This window comes from Lissotriton helveticus, chromosome 4_1 (genome assembly GCF_964261635.1).
Source record: "Lissotriton helveticus chromosome 4_1, aLisHel1.1, whole genome shotgun sequence".
NCBI lineage: Eukaryota > Metazoa > Chordata > Amphibia > Caudata > Salamandridae > Lissotriton > Lissotriton helveticus.
Genome location: NC_136063.1, coordinates 1319195710 through 1319223087, shown reverse-complemented (window position 1 = coordinate 1319223087; position 27378 = coordinate 1319195710). Strand labels below are relative to the sequence as shown.

The 27378-nt window shown below is 40.9% G+C and overlaps 1 protein-coding gene across 3 annotated transcripts in view; it reads left to right on the top strand.

Annotated features, from left to right (window-relative positions):
- LOC144829100 (Y+L amino acid transporter 2-like) overlaps positions 1-27378 on the top strand; it is a 715256-nt gene that overhangs the window by 681326 nt on the left and 6552 nt on the right. For all 3 annotated transcript variants that reach the window (XM_078687904.1, XM_078687903.1, XM_078687902.1), the window contains exons 8-9: positions 7179-7328; positions 16575-16758. In XM_078687904.1, the coding sequence (XP_078544030.1) occupies positions 7179-7328; positions 16575-16758 (334 nt within the window). The remainder of the gene's footprint in view (positions 1-7178; positions 7329-16574; positions 16759-27378) is intronic.

The following is a 27378-nucleotide window of genomic DNA, read 5'->3' as shown; positions in this document are numbered from 1 at the left end:
GTTTTGACGGCCGTCCGACGCACACGCCCACCGTGACTTCGGACGGCCCCGAAAGGGTTAAAAAAGAATATGGATGTTGGAATATCGAAGGTCCTCCTTAATTATTGGGCGGGCCTTTGCAGATTCTTAAAATATGACAAATGGCTGCGTTTTGTTTGGCAGCTTTATATTGGGTGAACTCAGCCCAATGGCATTGGAGCGATTTGCATATGCACCAGTTACCTACAGAAGACTAACTTAATTTTTACCAGAGGCCTTGGGAGACTAAATTATTTCCCCAGAATAACAGGATAGTCAGTCATGGCTGGAACCCGAACCATGTTCCCCAGTTCCAAAGTCAGCTGCTTTGGCCCTAACCATACATACTCTCTGTTTTTTTCCCTGGGCAAGATGGCCTCAAAGAGAGGTCTTTACAAATACACACACTCCCTCCACCAAGGCCTGAAACATGGGGGCCAATGGGACAGCACATGACCCCCAGCAAAGTCGAGGTTGATTCGCTTTCTCAGTCCCTCCTCATCACCCATAGCCTTAGATCAAAGGCCTGGCAGGGGACTGGTCAAGAAAAGCTCAGAGATGCCGCGACTTCAGGGGTGTGGGGCTGGGGTGAAGGTGTCCCATGGGCAAAACATCACCTGCCCCTGCATACTTTCACCCTCCCCCACTATGACCTGAATGTGATGGCTCAGTGGGAGTAGGGTCTGAAAAAAAACCTGCGTCATGGCAGTCGGCCAATGGGGAGGAAAGGGGAGAATGACCACAGTCTGGCCCAGCAGGGGCGTAACACAGGCCCCTGCAGTGACCGCGGTGCGGGGGGGCCCTCGCCCTCCAGGGGGCCCTGTCAGAACCGCACTTCTGCTAGGGAGGTCTTGATTGAGTCCGGAGGGGGCCCCTTCACGTACCCTGCAGGGGGGCCCCCTCAAGGTTCGTTACACCACTGTGGCCCAGGTGAACTGAAGATGGCCGAACTGCCAGAAAAAAACCTACTGAGGCTGATTTTATGTCAAGACAGGAGGCTAGCATTATGCATATAACTTTTATTTCCCACTTCTGAGCAGCTCCTTTAAAGCTCATGGAATCTTTAAAGATCACAATCCAAAAGAACTTTAACCAACATAAGTAATACGAGGCCACCATCTTCCTCCTCTTTTGTTTGCTGCTTCTGAGCAGATAAGTATTCTTGGGTTTTAGCTATGTATACTTAAGTATATGTTTGGATGATTGGAAGGAATGGTTGATAACCAATTTATGGGTGTATGAGTTATGTAATGGTTTGACTTTTTTTTAAATGTTGTGTTTTTAAAGAGTTTCTTATTTGGTGTTGTTCATTTATTAAAAGGGAAGTCTTTGAAATTATTTATTTAAATTAATCATGGGTTTAATGGATGAAACTGCTTATTATCAGAGAACATCGTTTTTGATTATTCATGGGTACGATGGTAATGTTTTGATATTTGTAGTGTGTTTATTGTCGCGTCTATTTTTATCGTTTTTCTATTTTACAGGCATCGGTATTTCGATTGATTGTTTTGGGATGTAAGCGAGTTTCATCGAAATCGGGATGTTTATTTAATTAAATTGGTGTCGCTGCACACTTAGTAAAGGAGGCAGTTACTTTGAATTCGAGCTCGCGCTTACCGGTAATTCTTCCGTGGGCTCGAGAGGAGTAGAATGATTTATGACGCGTTCACGCAAGAGGCGTGAACGCTGATTGGCTTACGCTTGGGCAGTTTTCTAAAGGGATTGGAGCTTGCTTGAGCAGACGGAGGTTGTTTCTAATGGAATTTGGCATTTTTGCAGGTTTCCATAGAAACGGAGATCGTTTTTTTCCCGAGTGGTAGGAAAGATCAGTGAAAGAGACTGTTTTTGAGAAGAAAGTGGTGTTTTTGGTGAGAAAAATTATTTTAAGAGGTTTTTCAGTAAAGGTTTCCCCCTTTTTAAGTGTGACTGAGGTATTTTGGTATTGAGTCATCAGGCGGAGAGCAAGAAAAAATGATTAGGGATATGATAAGTAAGGAATTAAAGGAGTCAATTCAGGAATCAGTGAAGCAAGTATTAGGGAAGAGAAGGAATGTTGAAGAAGAGGAGTATTTTTCAATTTCTGAGGAGGAAGTTGAAAGAGGACCAGGGGGGAAATGTTTGGCTAAAAAGAAGCATTTGGAAAAGAAAAAGAATTTGAGTGGCGTTCAAAGCGGCTCAAGGAAGAAGGGTATCCTGAGCGGTACAATGGAGAGCCAGTTTTTCACTGGAAGGAGAGGGTGTGCATCGGGAGATGCAGAGAGTGATGATGAATTAGATGAATATATCTTAGGTTTGGATTACAAAGATGATTTAGAAGATAAAAAAGAAGGGTATGTGAAGGAAAGTGTAAAAAAATGCTGTGGTTGACCCTTATGGTGAAATGATGTTTAATCCGAAAGAGATCAGGCACCCAAGGGGTAAGGATTGGTGGCCCCTTGAGCATGTGGCTGATTACATTAAGGCAAGATTGCGGAAGCCTCTAGAAATAGAGGAGAGAAATATTATGAGAGCGGAGTGTTCAAGACCAAATATTGAGGATAAAATAACGATGACGCCAAACATAGATCCTGATTTGATAACTTATCTTTTTAAGATGGGGAAGGACCCTAGAAAGGGTTTGGACCGTTCTTTGAAACAATGTCAAGATAAGGTTCTTGACGTATTAGGTCCTTTGGCAAAAAAAATGTATGCAGTTGAGGAGGCATATTTGAAAGATTGATCTGGATCTTTCTTTATTGCGAGGCTGGTGCCAAAGGGCAATATGTTTTTTAGGAAATGCAAACGCAGGCATCATTTCTGAAAGAAGGAAGACGATCCTTATGAGGATTAATCCAAGATTGGGAAATCTGGCTTATAGAGAATCAGGTGAAGAGGCTAAGGGCCTTCTTTTTGGAGATGGAATGGTTAAGTCATTATCGAAGTTTGTGAATACTTTCACAAGTTTAGACAGAGCGCAATTTAATATGCGTAGAGTTTTCAGTCACAACAAAAGTTTTTATGGACGGGCCGGTAGAAGGGGCCAAACTGCCGGCCGTGGAAACAACAGAGCCCATTACCAAAGCCAAGGAGGAAGTTACGGTAGAGGACAGAATAATTACAACTTCTTTCGCAAAGAGGAAGAAGCAGGTCACGTGGAAGTAGAGGAAGAGGACAAGGACAGTCACAAAATCAAAACCAGGGTGAGTACGAGGACTGGTATTTTTTCTATCCCGAATGAAGTAGGAGGAAGGTTGAAATATTTCAAAGAAAAATGGAAAGAGGTAACAAAAGATGCTTGGGTCCTAGAGACAGTAGAAGGTTTTCAGGTAGAGTTTGTTTCTGTTCCAATTCAAGGAAAAAGAGCCTATGGAGCTGAGGTTTCAAGAGGAGCTAATGTTGATAGTGGAGAATGAGGTTTGTATGATGTTAGAGAAAAATATGATTGTAGAAGTAGGAGAGGAAGTAAAAGGGTTTGTAAGTACTCTTTTTTTAGTAGAGAAAAAAAGAAAGGGTTGGAGATCTGTGATAAATTTGCAAAGTCTAAACCAATTTGTGACGTACCGACATTTCAAAATGGAAGGAATTCATTTGTTGAGGGATGTTTTACAGGAAGGAGATTGGTTGGTGAAGTTGGATCTGAAGGATGCTTACTTCACAATTCCGATTGCAAAGGGAAGTCAGAGATTTCTTCAGTTCAGATGGAAGGGTCGGTTATATCAATTCAAGAGTCTTCCTTTTGGTCTTTCTTCTGCGCCTTGGTGTTTTACTAAGTTAATGAGGACTGTTGTGGGTTTTTTAAGAGAGAGAGGAATAAGGATGATTGTTTACTTAGACGATATTTTGATAATGAATCAGGATTTAATGATATTGAAGGAGGAGTTGAATTTTGTGATGTTTTTTCTTCAGGATTGAGGTTTTTTAATACATTTAGAGAAATCAGTTTTGGAGCCTAAGAAGAATTTGGAATTTTTGTGTTTCATGGTAGACACTGTTTTATGTCAGTTATGTCTTCCAGAGAAGAAGGTAAGGAAGATAAAACAAGAGTTGCAGAAAGTGTTATTACAAGAAAAGTTGTCTTTGAGGAATTTGGCAAGGATAATTGGTTTGTTGAGTTCATCGATTCAGGCAATTTTTCCAGGTCCGCTTCATTACAGAGCTTTACAGAGATTAAAGACAAAAGGGTTGTTAAGAGGTTTATAGTATGGAGACATAGTGGATGTTTCAGAGGAAGCAAGAGAGGAGTTGTCTTGGTGGAAGGAAAACATGGAGGCATGGAATGGAAGGGCGATCTTTGGTGATTGGCTGGATTTTGTTTTAGAGACTGATGCGAGCAACTTAGGTTGGGGCGCTTTTGGTCTTGGGAAAGAGACTGGTGGAGTTTGGTCTCAAGCAGAGAAGGTAGCTCATATCAATACTTTGGAGATGAAGGCAGGGTTATTTGCGTTGAAGAGACAATGTATCTGCTGTTTCTTATATAAACAGACTGGGTGGTACCCGGTCGAGGGATCTTGCAGATTTAGCAAGGGAAATTTGGGAGTTTTGTTTAGAGTACAAGATTGGATTGAAAGCCGAATATTTACCAGGTGTCTGGAATGTGATGGCAGATTGGAATTCAAGGAATATCATGGATTACAGCGATTGGAAGCTGAGAGGGGAGATCTTTGCACAGTTGATGAAGAGGATGGGTCCATTGGAAGTGGATCTATTTGCATCGAGATTGACCAATCAGCTAGAGAAGTATGTGAGTTGGAGACCGGATCCAGGAGCAATAGCAGTGGATGCGTTTCAACAAGATTGGAGAAGGTGGAGATGTTATGCATTTCCCCCGTTTTCAATGATTCAGAGAGTTTTAGTTCAGGTAAGGAAACAGAAATGTCAGCTAGTGTTAGTTACTCCTTTTTGGAAGAGTCAGGCATGGTTTCCTTCGGGGATGGAACTAGCCGTGTCGGAGCCTTTAGTAATTTGGGCTTTCAGAGGTCTTTTGAAGAATGTGGAAGGGGAAGAACATCCTTTGGTGGAGTCAGGTTCTCTCAACCTTCTGGTTTGGAAGATATCAGGGGTTCAAGAGCATTCAGAGACCTTTCTGGAACGGCTGCAGGGTTATTATTCGAGTCCTGGGCTCCAGGAACAAGAAGAAGGTATAGAGGATCATGGAAGGTATGGCTGTGTTGGTGCATGGAAAGGGGTTTGGATCCCTTTGGAAGCCGATGATGTACAAATAGCAATTTTTTTTAGCAAGTCTATTCGAAAAAGGTATGTCTTATAGGACGGTTAATTGTTATAGGTCAGCAATTTCGGCCGGCCATTCTTTAATTCATGGATCCACTATTGGTAAGAGTCCTTTAGTTTGTAGGGTTATGAAAGGTATTCATGTAAGGAGACCACCTGAATCAAAATATAAATCACTCTGGGATGTGGATTTGGTTCTTAGGTTATTCATGGCTTGGCCAAGTAATGCTTTTTTGGATTCTAGGCAGTTGTCTTGGAAATTAGCAACTTTATTGGGCCTCATTTCTTTTAGAAGGGTTTCTGATGTTCGAGCATTGGAGATTTCTCATAGGTTTTACCAGCCAAATGGTGTGTTGTTTGAAATTTGTAAAAGGACAAAGACTATGTCGCCCTCTGTGTTCTACTCATCGTTTGATGATTGTTCCTGTTTGTGTGTGGGTAGATGTTTAAAAGAATATGAGGGTAGAATGTTGGAGAATAGGGCTGATGGGATAGATTAAGTGTTGATTTCTTATGTGAAAACTTTTAAGGCAGTTTCAAATGCAACTATTGCATGATGGGTTAAATGTGTTATGAGTGAGGCAGGTGTGGATGTGAGTAAGTTTACTGCGCATTCGGTTCGCGGAGCTATGGCTAGTAAGGTAAGCATGTTGGGTGGTAGGTTGGAAGATATTATGAAGGCAGCGGACTGGTCGTCTGCTTCTACTTTTAAAAGATTCTATTTTAAATCAGTGGATCATGTTTCTAAATGTGTTTTAGAAAAGCTTTAAACATGCATAATGCTAGCCTCCTGTCTTGACATAAAATTGCGATTCTAATAGGTTTACTGTTCTTAGAATCGGGATTTTATTAAAGACAAGGAGGCTAGCATTATCCCTCCCACCCTTCCCTGGGTGTAAATTTGTTTATTTAGAGTTGAGTTATTTTGTTCTTGGTTAAAAAAAAAAAAGTTTTATATTTAAGTCAAGAGTGTTGTGTTTATTTAGAATTTGTATTGAATTGAATTTTTTCTTTTGTAGAGAATTGAATGTTGGATATTTTTCATATGGATATTTAAGGAGATTGTTTGAAGAAGAATTGGAAGAAGCAAACGAAAAGAGGAGGAAGATGGTGGCCTCGTGTTACTTATGTTGGTTACAGTTCTTTTGGATTGTGATGTTTAAAGATTCCATGAGCTTTAAAGGACCTGCTCAGAAGTGGGAAATAAAAGTTATATGCATAATGCTAGCCTCCTTGTCTTTAATAAAATCCCGATTCTAAGAACAGTAAACCTATTAGAATCTCAATTCTCAGAAACACTACATCCTCACCTACCACAGACTCAGTGCGATGGCCTGGCAGGGAAGGAATGAAGCGGAGGCCCTAAAAAACTGGACCACCCATAAACCCTAGGCAGCAGACCACTGCCCAATACCCCATTGCCCACCTTCCTGATCTGACTCTGATGACTCACAAGATTCAAAGCCTCGGATCTGTTTTGCTGCCCTTCCTCTCCCTCATCAATGGCAATAAATCCCTACAGATTACTATATGCTACCATGTTTGTGCATTGTGTGTTATAGTGTAATAGTCGTTCACAAAGGCATTATATTCATGGAGGCAGTAAGCAGTTTTCACTTCATTTACACTGTACTGTGGTAGTAACATGGAATTTAGCGTTTGCACGGTAGTAATACATGCGTGACTTGTACACTTCCTCTAATGTGCCTATGTGCACATATGCAGGTGCGTGTGTGTATGTTTGTGTATGTGTGCTCAAAGTTGTCCATTTTTTTAAATTAGCAAAATGCTTGTTTCTGTGTATTTTCATGTGTTCTTGATAGTCTTTTTTCATGTTAAATACTTATTCCAATTCACTTGTAAAGAAAACTGATGAGTGCAGATTTATACTGCTTCCTTCATACAAATGTTTGTCGTATATTGTGACTCACTATTTATTTTGTTAACAGGGGTTCATAACAATGGTCTTCCTGTGTGTGAAAGATATATACACACTCATTGATTACTTCAGCTTTACTTACTGGCTCTTTATTGGGTTGTCCGTTGCTGGTCAGATTTACCTACGATGGAAGCGTCCTGGTATCCACAGGCCCATAAAGGTATGGATGTCTCACTTTGTTGATTGACGTTTCCTTTTATTGCCATTTTTCTTTGGTCTTTCTTATAATCTACAAATGTTCTGTAAGGTGATCACAGTTGTGATGAGATTGGTCAACAAACTACTGCAACATGATTCAAATGAAAAGATTTCCCAAAGAAGAGGTTTGTTTTGTCATGGACAAACAGATATTGCATGGGAAAGGATTGTAGTTCTGCAAAGATTTTTCCGGACACAAAAGGATCCGCACCCATAAAATATATCTGCATGCACAAAATGCGCCTAAGTGACAACGACATAATCATTGCAAAAAACTGCATATATATTTTCATCAGCGCATGAGCAATTTATTCCGCCAGTGAGTAACCTCCCCTGCATTTTATTTACTTTTTAATATTTGTACTATGAGCTTGTGGCAATAAAGCGTGAGATTATAGAGTTGAAACTGTAAAGTTATATGATCCGAATATTGAAAAATTGTAATTTTACAAGAGCGCCATTGCGGGAATATATTCCAAAATATAATTTGCTAATTCAGAAAACAAAAAACATATTGAATTATAGGTGAGCCGCTTTTTTAAACGGGTTTGTTTTCCACTGAGGGATTCTAAGTGACATCAAACAGAAAACGAGTGATGCTCAAGTTGTTTATAACGCCACTTGTAACCCAAATTTGGGAAAAAACTTCATTGACAATTCCCATCTACATATTATTTTGTGCATGACTCTCCCTAATCCTCTTCACGATCTCATCTGATCTTCTGGTGTAAAGGAGTCCTGGGGAGCGAGGGAAAATATAACCTTAACTTCTTCAGCTACCTTCGATTACCTGTACATTAAAATCATACATCTGGCATCCCGTTAGGGCCCCCTTTCCCAATTTTTATCTCCAACCGTTGTGCTTGGTCCATCACATATTTATATCCAACTTGATTAAACATTAAGGGCTAATTATTGAATCAGTATCCACCTCACTCAGACTAGGCTTCACATTGAAAACGAACTTGTTCACAATCTCTGTAATATTCTTGACATTGTGGGACTTGTCACTTTTACAGATACAAGTATAGTGTCCTTTCTTCCCACACTTCCTGTAAAAGGAATTTCTAGCATAACAATTCACACTGTTCGAAGAGTGACCATGATTACCATACCGATAGCATTTTACTTTAGTCACTCAAGTCTCTGTTACTACTTAACAATCGTCTTTACTTTATGTAGCCAAGCTCTCTCGTTCACACTCTCAGGGTTCTCGCAAACAATCTCAGCAACAGGGTTGTCAGATACTGCTGGTCCATTATCACACATCTACCATACCCACATGTCTATGCTCTCCATAGTCTCAATATTAGCAGCTGTTTTCTTCGGATCCGGTTTTTCCACTAGTATCTTCTCCTAAACTTCTATATTATGTGTGCACCTTACCAATTGGTCCCTAAGCAATGAGTCTGTTAAGGGACGTAAATCACAGGTGCATGCTAATGTTATCAAACATGCCGCATAGTTACAAATGCTTTCGGTCTTTCCTTGAGTTCTTGAAAATAATCTGTGATGTTCCAATACTACATTTATTTTAGTGTTGAAATGGTTTTCTAGCATTGGCACAGATATTTCAAAGTCATCAATAGGTTCCGCTTCCCTTTCTCCTAAGGGTAAGGGTTCCTAACTGTCATATATTTTGCTGCCTTCAACACCTAGATTGTGTAATAGGACAACTTGCTCTCTGGCAGCTGAAAACATTTCACCACCAATTACCACCAGATAAGAATGAAAAATTTTCTTCCGTCTTTCTCAGGGCAATAATGGTTCTCCCCCATCCAAAATAAAGTGTGGAGGTTGGGACTTGATAGCTGCTCCATGCCATCAAGTGTTCCAGTATGAGCAGGGAAAAATGAGTGATGTTTAAAAAGAAAATAGTAATTGGCATATAGCAGTTATTAGATGTAGCATCCTTGGCATGGTTCCCCCTAACGTTTTGCCTTCAGACCTCCAGTTTTTGCTGACTTTAAAACTCTGCACACTTTACCAATACTAACTGGTGCTTAAGTGCTTGTGCTATATGCTTAAACCATGCTATCTGGCTTATATACAATTGGCATATTTAGTTTCCTTATACGTTCCTAGTAAATTGCACTACATGTCCCTAGTCCATGTTGATTAAATGCTATTAGTGGGCCTGCTGCACTGATTGTGCCACCCACTTAAGTAGCCATTTAAATAGGTCTCAGGCCTGCCATTGCAGGGCCCGTGTGTGCACTATAAACATTTTGCCAGGCCCAAACCTTCCTTTTTAATGCATATAAGTCTTCTACAAGTGACAACTTTTCAGTTAAAAAAGGCACATTAATGTTGCCCCAATACCATTGTTTCATTTTAAGAACAAATGTATATTTGTAGTCATTGTCATCATGATCCAAGTAATTCCAGCACATGTAAATCATGTAAATCATTGACATAATCTGGCATGTAGCTCCCATTTTCCAGCCAATGCTTTAATGTGCACAGAATGTCCCATCACATGCCAGCCAGTTTCATACATGAGCCACTCCCCATTATATACTGTGAATGTCATGTGCCCACAATCCCACATTTCCCAGTTATTGGCATCATGAGCTGAGGTATCTCCCATATTATACTCACTGCATCATGCGATCAGGCAGAACCCGAATCTTAGCTTGGCTGGATCCTTTCAGCCTCCAGCTGAATCAGAGATCACAAATAGATCACGAGGCAAATTCATACATGATCCTATTTTGTACCCCCTGCTACATCAATAAGAAAAGTTGTTTCCTCTTTTTTACAGAATTCCACGTTTCTCACTAAAGGCAGATTTGCAATGGCATGGTTCCGTTACAGTGCACACATACAATAGGAGATCGACAAGAAATTGGGAAATTAACTAGGGATTGTTTTTCTTTGAAGGTTTGAACATTTCACAGATTATGAAAGAGATAGTAAATACTCTAAAGAGGGATACAGAGAGGTAGGTCATTTTGCAATGTTATGAAACTAAAGCAGTCTTTTTTATCTATAATACATAGCTATCACACACTGGATTTGTCAATGGTTTATCTAAACAACTGTACAACTACTCCACTCTGTACAGTGAGGACAACACACCCTATCTCAACATGGAATCAGAAATTGCAGACACATGCAATGCAGCTCTTCTTTTTCAAGTGCCATGCAACCCCATGTGTATTATCTATATATATAAAAACAAAAGTATGTCTGTCTGTCTGTCCTTTATGCATTACTACACCATTCATCCGATTGCCATGAAACTTTGGGAAGTTGTTGAGTACACTCCCGCGAAGGTTTATGGCATAAATTTCTTTTAAATATCGGCCCCCCAGAGCCCTCATATTCTTTTGAATACTGATGTACGCACCAGACGGAAAAACAACAAATCGTGTATCCACAAGCACTCGAATAAATAAATAGAATTAAAACACCATTCATCTGATCGCCAGGAAACTTTGAGAAGTTGTTGAGTACACTCCCGCGAAGGTTTCTGGCATACATTTTTTTAAAATATCGGCCCCCAGGGCCCTCATAATCTTTCGAATACTGATGTACGCACCAGACGGAAAAACAACAAATCGTGTTTCCACAAGCACTTGAATAAATAAACAGAATTAAAACACCATTCATCAGATCGCCATGAAACTTTGGGAAGTTGTTGAGTACACTCCCGCGAAGGTTTCTGACATGATTGTTTTAAATATCGGCCCCCCAGGGCCCTCATAATCTTTCAAATACTGATGTATGCACAAGACGGAAAAACAAAAAATCATGTATCCACAAGCACTCAAATAAATTAATAGAAATAAAACAGCATTTATCCGATCGCCAGGAAACTTTGGGAAGTTGTTGAGTACACTCCCGCAAAGATTTCTGGCATAATTGTTTTTAAATATCGGCCCCCCAGGGCCCTCATAATCTTTCGAATACTGATGTACGCACCAGACGGAAAAACAAAAAATCGTGTATCCACAAGCACTCGAATAAATAAATAGAATTAAAACAACACTTTGAAATGTTTTCCATATTAAAATGAATAAGTTTCAATAAAAATGACACAATGTAAATTGAATGTTATCATAACGAGTTTTCTTGAATTTCCTTTCTTCGGAGATCGCAGCAACGCGCGACGGGTAAGCTAGTTTGCAATAAAATGCATTCATAAAGCCACTTTTTGCTTTGCCATTGTTTGTCAGAATCACTTGACATTGGTGAAGCCAATAGCAGCAGTCAGTTACCTTGGATTGGCATTTTTTATACTCCTAAGTATATCAAAATCACATTTGGTTGTCATGCTAAACTGCATCTGCCAATATTTGTGCCATCTTGAATGTATGAAAAAACAATTCCAAGATGGCCACCCAGTTGTGTCACATTGCTTCATACTACTTAGTAGCCCACTTGCAGGTATGAAAACATTTCCAAGATGGCTGCCGTTGCTATTGGCTATGGCAGTGCCTATGAAGTGCCAGCGTAACTTTAAAAATATCTAGCATTCACAAAGCCATTAAAGAAGACTGGTGGGCAGTGGAAAATGGACGGTGGGGTGTAAAGAGAGAGACAGGGAGGAGAGAGAAATAGAGCATCGCGTCAAGCCCCAGCACTGCTTGGTGTCAGAGATAGCGTCTATGCATCCCTGATCAGTTTGAATGAGAGGCAGAGAGAGAGAAAAGGGAAAATTGCCTTGCATTTCTACAAAATATCTTATGCTTTTAAAGTCGAGTAGGGAAGAAAATAATAGGGGAAAATGGACAGTGGAAGATTGCAAATTAAACATATTGGAAATTTTAGTCTTCAGAATTGACCTACACCACTCACAACTTAGTTGGAAAGGAGCTCTCGTATACCGATACCCGGGACCACTTACCAACTTTGCCCCCCAACTCATGGATCTCATCTCCCCTTATGTTATTTCGACCAGAAACTTCTTACTTCTCGGAGATTTCAATGTGCACAGTGAAAATCTTGCTAACCCAGAAGCTTCCTCACTATTGACCGACCTGTCCACACTTGAACTAACTAAGATAAACAATGAATCCACTAACCTGGCAGGGCATATGTTGGATCTAATTCTAACCAACTCCCCCAACATTCTTTGTGGAGCAACCTGTCCTTTGACATGGTCAGATCATTCATTGATCGAATTCCGAATTAGCGGCCCTAAAGAATATATAGCTTCCAAAACACACCTTATAAAGAGGTATAAACAGTGGCACAGACTCGCGCCTACTCAGTTTCAAGATACTTTCATACCACCACAGAATTCTGATTCTGATGGTGTGGAGGAAATTAGCCTCCTTCAATGCTAGTATGAAATCCACTGTCGACCTCCTAGCCCCCCCTGAAACAGTACCCACTGTTCACTAGACGCCTTCAGACAGCGTGGTACTCTCTCAATTTCCAGACTGAAAAAAGTCATGCCGATGACACTCAACGTCTTCCCTACTTTGACAAAACCAACACCAACATTCAGACCACCTTTTCGGAGGGTATGAAAGTCATTGCGGATTGGATGAGAGATAACCTTCTTCAGCTTAATGCAGAACAAGCAGAAATAATGTTGTTTGGAGAATCACCAGTGAGGTGGTCTCCTAGTTGGTGGCCAGAGAAACTAGGTTCTGTCCCAACCCCAAAACAGGCGGTAAAGAACCTAGGAGTCCGGATAGATCATAAATTAACATTGGTGGAGTATTCCACCACTACTGCTGCAGCCTGCTTTATCATATTCAGTCTCCTTCGAAGAGTCTTTCCTCTCCTGCCACTTTCCACAGGGAAAACCTTGATCCAGGCATTGGTCTTAAGCTGCCTGGACTACTGCAATGCTTTGCTGATTTCAGCCAAGGAAACCTCCTTAAACAAATTGCAGGTGGTCCAGAACACGGTTGCCCACTTGGTGGCCATTGCCCCTCCTAGAACAGCCTCTCTTCCTCTACTCCAAAAACTACACTGGCTTCCGGTGCAGAAGAGGATAAAATTTAAGATCTGTTGTATGGTTTAAAAATCTCTAAAAACAACCTGGGTCCTAGCTATCTGACAGATAAGTTGGCCAGATATATGCCATCTAGGCCCCTCCAGTCAGGGTCCAAAGCGCTCCTCCATATCCCTCGCTTTAAACAGGCTTGCATGGGCGGTAAAGCTATCCCCCACCTTGCTCCACTCTATTGGAACCAACTCCCTATTCACTTGCATCAATGCACTAACTTCCTGGGGTTTAGAAAGCTGCTGAAAACCACACTGTCCTGATTCATCTCTCCTTGGTTGGTAATGGCAGTAATAGCGTGGAGATACCCCTGTTGGGGTGATTCAGGCTCTTTATAAATAAATAAAGAAAGAAACATAGGTGGTGTTGGACCTTGCCCTTTTGGCAGGTTCACCTCGAAACTTATTTGCATTTTCCTAGCCTGTTTCTGTAACCTGGTGTTGGTGATTTTAGGCCTCTGCGCACTTTTTCACTGTGGACCAGTGTAAAGTGCGTGCGCTCTCTGTGTATGTGTAGTGAGAGTGGCCTGCACTCCCATAGGAATGCATGGGAATATGTGTGTCCATGGTAGTTCCTGATTTCCTGATGTGTGGGGAGTGCAGGGGGAGTTAGGCGCTATCAATATACAGAAAATGTTTGTAAAAATGCTGCAAATTGTAAAGATTCTTTTGAAAAAAGGAGTGGGAAATGTTACTTTTAAAATACATTGTTTGGTTATAACTTTATGCATGAGAGATGCTGGGTATTTTGGTTTTGTGACTTGATAACAATGTGATTTTGGGAGAATCACTTTTTTCCCTGTAAATCATTGTAAATATATGTATTTGGGTAAAATATAAAGTTGAAAATAACAACTCCACGTGGTACTGTCCACATTTTGTCCTGTATACTTTTCCGTCATATTTGTGTTACCGTCTCCATCTTAAAATATCCATGTCTCAAATGTCTGTATATAGACAAATAGAACTCTTCTTCTTCTGTTCACTGTTGTAGGAGCGAGGAACCCCTAAAAATGTAAACACCAAATTATTACCTCAATAGCACACCCATGGGTTGATGAATCAGAGACTGTGCTAAAACCTCAATTTCATGAGCCAATGTGTCCACAAGATAAGTCATCTTGGAATATATCAAATACAGTCAATTAGGTAAGGACAGACTCAATAACTGAGTTCTAGGGCACGAATACAAATTTTGAAGATTGATTACAAAAATGCAAAAGGTGCTGTACAGAAATTATAAGGGGCAAATGCACAAAGAATTAATGCTATGATGGCTCTCAGTAAAACAGAATAATTATAGAATATAGAAATCAGAAAAAAGTCTTAGTCCCAAGTGATCAGCAAAATCAATAAGATAACGGTCAGCATCCTTAGTAGCATCAAAGAGTCTTTCGGAAAGTTCTCTTGCATAGGAAACCATTAATTCAGCAAACTCGTCATGGTGTGAGCAAATGAATTACAAATCAGAATACGGTTCTATCACATTGCCTTGCAATTTAAGTACTATCCCACTACATGAATATTGATACTGCCAACTCTATGATAATGTCATCCAGAGATGGCAGGACAAACTAGTTAGAAATACTGCAGCAAACTATTGTGAATGAATTAAGTACATTGTGCTAGTGGAAGGACATTGGAAATTATACATTACTGTGAGCGTGATTTAGATCTTGGTGGACAGGTTACTTCGTCACAACGGTGATGGATATCCTATCCGTCGAAATATAAATCCCATTATACAATATTGGATTCATATTTCGGCGTACTGGATATCTGTCACCATTGTGGCAGAGTAACCCCTCTTCTGAGATCTAAATCAGACCCTATGTCTAATTTAGAAAACGTTTCTTCAAGAAAAGCAGGAACAACGTCAATGGAAATAAACAAATTATGACGCAGCTTTAGCTGCGTGCTGCAGAAATAATGAAGAGTGAAAATACAGGAAGAGACATCCATTTTAAACAAGATGGTGTCAAGACCTAATTGAGTTCTAGTTAACATAGGCCAGGAAAAGAGACTTTTATATATCATATAAAATTAGTTTCAAAGGCAATAGTACCATGTCACTGTAAACCTGTAAATTCTAAAGTGAATACATATTCTGCACGTTGTTAAAAATGCACAAACTAACTTCAACACTGTTGGCCCCCTCAGCTGTATCACTAACATCAATGTTTTATGTTACTGGTTGCAGACTGTCCAGTCCCAGATCTGGAGGGCTCGGGCCTGAACAGTGATACCTAGGATTAAGGGTCACAGGAGTGTTCCTGGAGAAGGTGAAGAGAGGAAGAGAGAAGAGAGGGCATTTGATGGTTGAATGGAGTCTATAGAAAGGGTTAGATGAGCAAAGAAGCATCCCAGATCCACTTGGTGGTTCCAGATTGAGCTGTAAGCTAAAGATTCAAGCACCCCTACACATACCCATCCCTTTGCTCTCCTGGATTTTCTCTACTGCTCTCCTGGATCACTTGCCAACAGGGATGATGCAAACACCAAAGAAGGGTAGTATGGGAGGATAGTATATATAGAAATATTATCTATCATAAGAATTGCGTTCTAATCATTTACAAAAATATCAATCCATTAGGTGAAGTTATTTTATTATTAACTCCAATGTTACAATATTTTTGTACTTGTTTTTTAGGACACAATATTTATATCAGATGATATTCTGAGAATGAGCTTTTAGTACCCCACCCCAAAGATGGAATTGTAAGTTAGGAGTATATCTAAGAAAGAGCAAATTTATAAAATACAAAATGTGAAAGGCTACAAAACAATCTTTCAAAATGAAGGTTCTTCTAAATGAAGCCTGACTAAAAAATCATCCTGGTTAATTCTAAGAACTGCTCAACAGAGTGAAACCTAGAGGTCATCAGAGTGTCCCAAGTATAATCACCCTCTGCATTGCATGATCCTACTTTCTTTACTGTTAAGTATTCATGAAAATTGATGCACAAGTGAGAAATTCCTCTTACAGGCCCAGCCTTGATCACTCAGTAATTATGAATCGATCACGCAAATGGAGATGTCGGACACTATTTTTATGTAGAGATGATTCGTATATGTTTGATTTTTTAATAATATGCACTTTTCTTTTCATTCAGTTTATTATTAATATTGTTTAACTAGTAGTACATTTTATATTTTATAGTCGGTTAGCATTTCAGGTGTTTGTTTTGAGTGACTTAACCAGCGTTCATGCTGACTGAAGCTGTGTCCTGTATTTACTTTGCAGCTGAGTCTTTTCTTCCCGATTGTGTACTGTGCTTGCAGCGTGGTCTTGGTTGTGGTCCCCCTCTACAGCGACACCATTGATTCGTTGGTTGGGTTAGCTGTAGTTCTATCTGGCGCTCCAGTGTACTACTTCTGTGTTCACCTCCCTCCCTCAAGACAGCCAAAGTTTCTCAGAAGGACACTAGGTAAAGACTCAACTTGCATGGTTATGATCTAAAAAATGATTGATCTCTTGCCAAAAGAACAACAACTGGTCTCAACTAAAGTCGTTTTCCATCCTCGTTTTTAGTACAAAGAAAACAAACTCTCTGTACAACGTGATTGGTCTGTTTCTTTTTTTTTATCTGAGTCACTCTGTTAAAGTCATACCTTTTTGTATGTGAATTATTTTATTTGAGGGAGTCATTTCACAAGGTGCTTAATTTGTAATGAAACAAACTCAAAACTAAAGGCCTGAGGTTTTCGTTAGGCGCTCGCCACAGTAGTTGCCCAATGCAACCCACTTTTAAATGTCAGCGCAATTGTATTGAAAAAAAGAAAAGAAAGGTATCAATATACAATTTACATAGAATGAAAGGCAACATCCACCATGCTTTTAAAATTGTTTACTAAAGTGCAGGGTGAACACAAAAGTGTTTCAAACAGCGCAAGTGAAACACGTACGAGATAATCAGCGTTTTTCTTTGGGAAATACTTGAAGAGTTGTTGCCTAATGCTTGGATGGCTAAACAGACACCAAATCAGCCACGGTTGATTCCACTTTGTGACTGTTTTTTCTACCACCCCACACTTTCTGTGCTTTTATCTAATTCTTTCAAGTTCTTAGTCATTTCAAATTTTTCCTCTTGTCACTATTTCCCAATCTTTGTATTATTATTTTTTATTTTATTTTCTACCTTTCTTTCTATGTTACTCTGGGTCAACAATTATTGCTGACGTCTACCACCAGCAGGGATCTGCATAAAACAAGCTCATTTCACCTTGACTAGCTTGTGTTTTTAGGTCTGATGGCAAGATCTATTATTTGAAGTACATCTCACACAAAAAGACTGGGATTTGGGCCAGCCCCTTGCTCAAGAGTAAATAGCTATGCTGTCTGCTTCTGATTGGATTCCTTTCTTGCATATTATTGTGTTTGTCCCTACCATCAACATTTCAGTATATTGATTGAATGATGTATCTTTCTACTGCTGATGTCTAGCCTTGTGTTTTGAGAGCGACTATTTTCTCTCTCTCTCTTAACCTGCCCACTCCTCCAATATCCCCCACACTTCCTCCCTTTCCTTACTCACAACCAGGATCCTCTTGCCCTCTGAGCTCCATTGTTTCTTTCTTTCTTTTTTTATCTATTGTGTTACCTTCCTTACCAGGCACTGAACTATGAGCAGGCCACCATCTTAAAATGGTTCCCTGACCATTCCAAGATACACTTCCCCTGATAAAGTGTAAGCACGTATGCACACACATGTGTGGGGGCATCTAAGAATGAGTTTTGTTTTAGCAGTAAAAAATGAATTTCAAAGATGTGCCCAGCTGCAGTCTTTGAATGGATTTTTTTTTTAAATAAATCAAAATGCTTTCAAGTTTGGTCAAGTTGAATGTAAATGCATCCAGAGTGGCCATCTTTGACAGCATTTAAATAAAATGCATTCAATATTGGGCACCTATGGTGCCACTGCTCCTGCTATGCAAATGATAGCTACACCCCTATTTGTTAACATTTTATGATAATGAACAAACACAGAATCAATCATAACAGTGAACTGTGTAATTTTTTTGCGTCAAGAATCTGTTGGTCTTCCCCTCTTCACAAAATAACAACATGCTGCATAAAACTATCTATAAGCCCTACCTGATGATGGTTTTCATAAAATTCCAATTGATCACATTAGAATTCTAAACTTTCAGACTTAAGCTTTGGTTCAGTAGAGCATCTTGTTAAACTCACAAATAAGGTGAAGTCTATTAATCCCATAAGTAATATTGGTCCTCCATTTCCCAGTGGTGAGTTCTGTTTTTCATAATTGGAATAGTTTGTGCACAGGTCTTCATAACATATCCCCCCTGGAACAATAGCTGGGAGAACATGGCGGCTAGCAGGTGTGGCTAGTCGGGAGTCTCCGGAGACTCGGGTGGCTGGTCGACTTCGTGGGATGCGAGTGCAGCGGCAAAGCAGAATAAGCCTCGGAAAGCCCTGGATTCTTTCACTTTTGAGGGCAGGAGAATTGTACGAAGTGCACGAGCAGATACCGAAGAGATAATGAATAGATATCTGTTCGCCTTTACGTGGTTGACTTACAGTGTAGCCGGCTCCCGCAAACAACTCGAGGAGGAGGAAGGAAGGTGGGGCTGTAAGCCCGCAGTACAAGCAGTTCATGGCGGTTGAGGCAGCGGCAGCGGGCTGAGCGCCAGCATCACGGTGTGAGGACGGGGGAGACAGGTCTCGGCTGTTATGGTGCCCCATATTATTTTTTTTTCGTACTGGTATCCTGTGGCCAAGGCAGTCTGGAGAAGATTACCTGCATAGAGACGGCGAAAGCCGTAACTCCTCTTTTTTCATGAACCTCTCTCTGCATTTCTAAGGTAGGATTGCAAAATGTCTCAGGACAGGGGTTGAATCGATGGTCAAAAGCAGCGTATGAGCTTAGGAAAGGGAGAAGAACCGGATACAGGTTGTTTTCTTTAAGGGGAGATTTAGAAATTACGCAACCAAAACTACCTAGACCACAATGCAAAGGGCTAGCTAAGACTTCTGTTGAAACAGTACCCTCAATCCCTTCATTGCGTATGTCAGAAAGAGAGATTCAAGGGGCCCAGGCTTCCGGGTATACGCTCAGGAGCAAGGGAGGAAAGCAACCTGCATTAAATGGTTCCATAGATACCCCCTCTTCAGCTAAATCTAAGGCAAAGTCTCAAAAGAAAATCAGCAAAAAAAACACTAAAGCACAGGAGCCAGTTGTAAAGGCTAAACCACCTCCATCTCTGAAGGCTTATGTTAAAACCGTGCCTTCAGTTTTGGAACTTAAATTGTCGGAGGTGGCCTCTGCAGGGGTGTCTTTAAGGGGGGTACACACTGCCAATAAATATCAGCCCCTGGTGGGTTTAAAGGCGGACTTTGAGGTGGAGCAAGGTCCTGAGCTGGTAGAAACTTTAAAAAATAACACAATGCAAAGTTCTAAGACTAAGGAATCTGAGTTGGAAGGGGAAGTATTAACTACAACAATGAATACTAATAGAGAGGATGATGTACCTGTAACTCCCTCGAATATATCAGCCACAGATCAGTCCGTCATATTAATGCTACAAGCCCTTAGTCATGAGGTAAAAAGTGGTTTTGAAGCGACACTAATCAATCAGCAAGAGATAAAGGAAAAATTTGATTCATTAGCTGCCAGAACCGCCGAACTGGAGTCCTCAGTAGAAGATTTAAAAGTGTTAGACTCTCAACACACTAGGAAGCTTGAGGATCTCAGACAGCGGGAACAAGGACTTCAAGAAAAAATTGAGTCTTTAGAAAATGCCCAAAGGAGAAATATTCTACGCCTCTTGAAAGTCCCGGAAGGGGCCGAGGGGGGAAATATTGAAGGGTTTGTGGCTAAACTAATTAAACAAACCATTGAGCTTGATGTCTCAGAAGAAGAAATAACAAAAGACATCCAACGAGTTTACAGGGATCCATTTAGGTTGAACCCAAATAAAAGAAGACCCAGGAAGATCTTAGTGCATTTTCTAACCTACACCTTAAAAGAGGAGATACTTAATAGAGCTTTAAGAAGCAGTGATCTGTCGGTAGACGGCTTTTCTTATCAGATTAGATCTGATGTTTCCCCAATCACTGCGTCTAGGCAGTGGGAACTTGGCAAGCTGCTTGAGCCTTTGAAACAACTGGGTGCTACTGCCCAGCTCAAGTTTCCGGCATCAAGTCGAAGCGCCAGGATACCCGACGGGTGACAGTCATTGCGCTATACAAATACACCATAAATACATACATACATACATACATACATACTAAAAGTGATGTATATAAATAAAATGAGAGTCCTAAAAAGGCTGGATGAGGCAGAAGAATATCTTCAATTACTCACTGATGATAACAAAAGAGAGCAAGGCAATAAACATTAAGGATACTAGTGATTATAGCTTATTTACTATTCACTACTAACATTTTCAGTCACATATTCCTGGCTCTCCTAGCATATACTGATTAGACGCCCGGGGAGGAGTCTCAATGGCCTAAGTTAGGCCAAGAAAAAGGAGGGGGGTTCTCCGGGGGAGCACGGGAGGGTTAGGACAGGGGGGGGAGGGGGAGGTAAGGGCACTGGGTGGGGTGCATTGGGGGAAAAAAAACAAAAAAAAATGTCCAAATCGCCATATCTGATATTTAGCTGTTCATATCTCTGGAAGGAGAAAATGCGCAAGGTAGGATAGCTCTCACATCATATATTAAGATTTGTCGTGGAATGTGAATGGTTAAGCATAGAAGAGAGAGAATACTTCAGTATTTAAAGGATACACCTGAGAAAATTTTTATTTTACAAGAGACCCACTCCACCGAACAAGAGTTAAGAGACATTTGTACTAAGGAAAAATGGATCCAGCAGGTGATTACTACCTCGCAACAAACCTCTACTAAGGGGGTGGCTATATTAATAATAATAATAATAAGTAAGCTTTATTCGATTTTAAACATAAAATCATAAAAGCACAAAAACACAGCAAGAAACATCGTTAAAAAATTTACAATAAAATATCAACACACAACAGCAGGGATCTATATAAGACCCAGGATAGAGATGTTATATCACATAGATTTGCGATACTTTATGACTAATCTTAAAAAGCATGAGACAGAAAATATCACATGGTCATTTTCTAATCTTAACATTTTCAAAAAAGCTGGCCTACAGTTTCTTAGACCCCACCGTTTGAGTAAAGGTATCAGATATACTTTTCTAGGGTTAGAGTACAGCGTGCAGAAGAACAATATATGGATATTAGATTGCACCGCGATGTTATCACAAGGGCAGATCAGCTTAGTATGCGACCAGTTATTGGCTTCAGGTAGGGTTACCATACGGAAGAAGATCCCCAGGCGCAGGCGGGACAAAAGCATTCGGTTAAATGGACTGGGATCGACCTTCAAATAAGTTTGCAAACCTTCGTTGGGGGTAATTTCCTGAAAGTTTAAAACAGTGGATTTAAGTTTTTCACGGTTCCATCTCATATTATCCAGGTGTGTAGTTATTATTTTTTTGAGGGTTGATCTAGAGACATCCTCCATTGAACTTGGATTTTCAAAGTATTCCCGTAGTCCTAACTCTGTTAGAAATGATCTTACGTAGGATAGCCATCTAAAATTAGCAACCCCGTCTAGGGCTAAGCAATCTTCTAGGAGGTCCCTGTTGAACCCAGCTTCCTGTGTTGTCCACACCTTATGCCATAAAAGAATTGGTGACATCTTAATGATGTCACTCAGGTGTCTCACACCTGTCTCAATATGCGTCAAAAACGTAGAAGTGCTTTTAGGCACTCCTAGCAAATAGCAGATGTATTGATTTTCACTGGTCTGCAGGGTGGAGTCCTTCTCAATGCCCCATAGGCCAGCGCCATAAGTGGCTGTGGAGACGCATTTGGCCCGGTAAATTTGGATCAGCTCCCTGATTGGTTTACCACCTAGCCTGTCAGAAAAGGCGCGCAAGGCACCTATGGAACGGGTGAAAGCCAGCTTTCTGGCTGCAATCGCCGGCTTCCAGCCACACCTCCTGTCGAGCACGACCCCTAGGTAGCAAAACCTATCGATGGTAGCTAGTTTTTGTTTATCCAGGAATATGGTGCAAGGGGCCCTATTAAACTTACTAGTGCATGGCATGGTGAATGTTTTAGTTATATTTACTTTAAGGTTTCTCTCCTGCATGTAACCTGCAAACCTGGTAACCGCCCTCTGTAGGCCCACTTGCGTTTGGGACATTATTGCCGCGTCATCGGCATAAAGGAGAATGGGTGTTGGTGAGCCTTTCACGGTGGGGTAGTCATTTGGGAAGAGGGAAAGATATTGCCCCACAGAGTTTATGTAGTACGTGAAAAGCAGCGGCGCCAAGATGCATCCTTGTCTTACCCCTCTTGACAGTGCAAATTTGTCCGTACACTCCCCCTTTTTGCCATATCTAACTCTTGCCCCCGAGTTGCGGTACAGCTCCTTGATGAAGATGATTATTCGGTCATCAATACCCAGGTCGACCAGCGTAGACCACAAAAGAGTGTGGTCGACGCAGTCGAAAGCGGAGCTTAGGTCCACAAAAGTTATAAAAAGTGCTCCCCTCTAGCCTGAGTATACTTGGAGGTGAGGAGAGAAAGGTTTAGGCACTGCTCAAGTGTCCCCAAACCTTTCCTGAACCCATACTGCAAATGTGACACAACATTATTATCTTCCTCCCATACTTGGAGTCTTTTTAATAAGATCCTTCCTGCTATTTTCATTAGGCCATCCAGCAGGGATATTGGCCTATAGCAGGTCGGGTCATCTCGCCTGCCCTTTTTAAAAATAGGTACCACTATGGCATCCGACCAGGATTCAATGAACCCATTACGGTTTCCCGAATTCAAAACGTTAGTGAGCAAAGGGGCCCAGAAATCTGGTTCGGCCTTGTAAACATCTACTGGGGTGCAATCGGGACCAGCTGCTTTGCCTGGTGCGCTTTCCCTAATGGCTTCTTGGACTTCTCCTAATGTGAAGGTTAAGTCTATCGGAAATGGGTGGGGCGTGGAGTTAGAGCCTCTGCTGCTGATTATACTTTTATCCACTATTAATTTATGCCCCGGGGATAAGGGAATATCTACTATGCTAGATTGGTTGTATAGCTGTCTAAAGTGGGTAAACCATCTTTCGGCAGTTATAGCAAGGTCTATTTTGTTTCCGTCATCCCTTGGTTGGTAAAGGGTTTTGACCAGCCTCCAAAACTGAGTGCTGTTTTTCTGTGTTGAAGCAACTCTCAGTGTTTCCCAGGCCTGATTTTTTAAGGCCAGTCTTCTTGCATTCATTGCAGATTTATATAGTTTCCTGGCCTCCCGAATTTTGCAGGGGGATCTTGGTTTCAGGGCTAGTGCCTCTTTTAAAGCTTTTAAAGCTTTTGTGCACTTTCCGGTGAACCATCCTTCGGACTTAGTGGGATTATTTTTGGGAGGACGGGTCAACATTTTTTTAATATAATTAGCGATATTGGCAAAAGCTGCCATAACAGTGGTTGGCGCCCCAGGTTGATCCAGACATACGTTCACGTCCGCTGCACAATTAGTGATTAGCTTCTGTAAGAACGTACTAGGAATAATTTTTTCCCATTTTAGCACGTAGCCATTAGTTTTAGATAGATTGACCCTATATGGGTACGAGTAGGTATTTCCCTTATTTTCAGTACGTCCTTTTATATTTAAACTGATTATCAGGGGATAGTGGTCGCTGGATACATCTTGTCCGACTTCCCACGAGGTTACAAAACCTTGGTTAGCACGTGCTATTAATATGAAATCGATGGTTGATTTACAACCCCTTCCAAAAAAGGTTGGCTCAAAGGATGCAGGCAGGACACAGTTCTGATTGGCAAAGGAAAAATCAAAATTGAAGACGATATCGTTTAACAATGTCCCCAACTTTGTATGGACAAAATGTGTCGGTTCCTCCCCCCCATAGTCATCCAAGCCGCATAAACCCGAGTCGGTGTGTGGACAGATGGTACAATTAAAATCACCGACCCAGATTATTCTTGCCCCCTTGGATAGGTCAACAGCTATAGCAATGTGCCGGCACATATTAGTCATAGTGACCTCCAATTCGCCATTGGGGATATTGTTGTAAAAATTCACCAATACAATGTTCCCTCTATAGCCCCAGGTAAGAGATAACATTTGGAAAAACGTGCTAGAAAGCACTTTGTTAACCTTTACCTCTGCAGATGTTGAGACATATATACATAGCCCACCCTTATTGTGACCCAATGTTGAGAGCTTGGCCGGAGAATGAAAAGTCTGATACCCTAACAAGTGTAGCTCTTCATTACACCATGTCTCCTGAAAGCACAGGATATCATGCTTATGTATCACATCCAGCCAAACTGAGTTAGTGGTTTTACTTGCTAACCCTGCCACATTCCATGATAGAAGGGTGTTTAAATGAGGTACTCTGCTATCAACCACAAGTGAACTGCCTTCACTAAATGGGGAAGTTTGCGATCGCAGGGGTGATGTATTTGTGGTGAGAGAAGGGGTCCTAGAAGTGACACTGGAATAATTCAGGGTATTTATTTGAAGGTGGGAAGGAGCAACACTAAACGTCGGGCTATCTCCAGATGAGTTTTCCCTTGGCCACGTATAAACTCTAGTCACCTTCAATGGGCTTACCAGAGGATATTGGATAGTTGAAAACAGATGTTTCTGGGGCACCTCCGGTCGCTTTTTTCTTGTAACTTGCTCGTGAAGTCATTCATTTTCATCCAGTTGTGAAAAAGGGTGAAAAAGATTGGCCAGAGGTATGCTCCAGGTATCCTTGGGGTTATACGATTGAGAATTATCCCAATTATCCCAATTACTGCCAAAAATAGGGTTTTGATATTTTGGCGGTTGCTGGATTGGCTGTATTGATTAAATCTAATTCTGAGATTACGTTGTTACAGTCAAAGTCTGATAAAAAAGGGAGATGGGCTATTGCAAATATAAAGTACTACTCGTATAAATTTACGATCATAGGGTACTACGGTCCAAATTTGGATGATACACTTCCCCTTCAAGAACTTTTCGTTGAGCTTTTGGATTTTGAGGACCCGGTGATTTTTGCAGGGGATTTTAATTTAGTACTTGACCCACGGATGGATAAGTCATCCTCTGTAAGGTTCTCTCACAACCATAAAACCAGAGCAGTATTACTTATTGCGATCAACCAGTTTGGTTGGAAGGATATTTGGCGACAAAAAAATACCACAAAAAGAGAATTTACATTCCACAACAAGAAATTACGACATAAATCTAGATTAGATTTTTTCTTAATTGCAGAACACTTAGGTCAGCAAGTGGAGGGGATGAAACACCTCGGTGCTCACATTTCTGATCACTCTGCGGTTACTTTAACTTTAAAATTGTCAGGTCCACAGTTGGTCAAGAGATGGACTATAGACAGGAGTATTCTGTTGGAGGAAGAAGTAACAGAAAAACTGCTCGAGGAATCGAATGAGTTTTTTAAACTTAATCTAGGTACAGCTACACTTCCGGTTGTCTGGGATACATATAAAGCTTTTTTGAGAGGGCGGCTATTAGCTTTTCAGGTTGCAAAACATAAAGCATATAAGGCGCAAATCTCACAGATCGAAGCAAGAATTAAGGTCCTCGAACGAGCTGTATCTGATCCCCGTCTTGCAGATGGAGATAACAGTAAAGAAGATCTGAGAATTTGTAAATCACAGTTGGGGCAGGTATTAGATGGAAGGCTGAGGAAACAATAATGTGTTGTTGAAAATATTTTGGGAGATAATATAGAAGATATGAATACATTTTTGCTGTATTTAATGTTGTTTTTTCACCTTTCTTTGGAATATTGATGATGGCGCTTTGGTTCCAGATGACTGGAACCAAGGTATCATTATCAAGATTCCAAAGAAGGGCATATTAACCAACTGTAACAAGTTCCTGTGGAAATAAATATATAGTGCATTTCTGATGCTATGGGGAAGCAGTTAAGAGAAGAACATGCTCAGTTCTGCAAGGACATGAGGTGTATTGATCAGATCCTTAGTATACACAACATCATAGAACAGTGCACCGATTGGCATAAACAACTATACAGCAACTTCATTCATTTTGCAAAAGCCTCTGACAGTATCTACCATGCTAGCCTCTAGCCTCTGCCATATACTAAGAAAGAGCCTGTGGCATACCACAGTAGATATTCTCCTCATCAAGAGCTTCTATGAAAATTTTACATTTTACCTGGGAGAAAATGCTTATAGCTTTGAAGTCAAGACTGGAATTTGTGATGTCAGCATTGCTCTTCAACCTAGTCGTGAACTGGCTAATGTGACCTACAAGATGAACATCAACCCAGAGACATCAGATGGGCCTAATTCTCTACATTGGAGAAAACTGACTACGCAGATGACTTAGCTATGCTCTCTCACACACACCAGGAAAAGATGTCACCTCACAATATATGCACAGCAAGTGGGCCTTAAAATCACCATGAAGAAATCAGAAGTCACGCATTGCAACATAGCAAACCCTTCACCGATCAAAGTGGATGGAGAGGACCTAACCGTTCACCCACCTAGGCAGTACTATGAGACATGTTTGGGGCAGGCAGTGTTTTGTAAACTTGTTCTTCTTTTAATATGGTCATCATGTATAGCCCTTCCTTTGTGTCCTTTCCTTCATGCCTTCTAGAATACTAGCAATGTTCTGCATGTTTATCTCTGAGCCAAGCTGATTGCAGACTTGTTAGTTGGTGTTGGGTCAGCTGGTGAGGAGTACGTCTTGTCTATTCTCTGCTAATAAATCCTTACCTGATCGTGAAGAGGCTCCAGCGTTATCCTTACAAAGGTTTACTTCAATTTGGCAATGATTCCTGGTGCTGACCAGACAAGAGCTTGAGCTTCCGACAGAGCAGACGCTTCTGGGCGTTTTACGGACAAGCGACTCCTCCCCAACAAGAATCTACTGCGTGCAGAGCGATCGCCATTCCACCTGGACTGTGATTCCTTTTTGTCAGCATTTGAGACAATTTTGGGAGAAGTTCAGAAGGTGATGACGTCAGCAGGCAAACTGTGAGT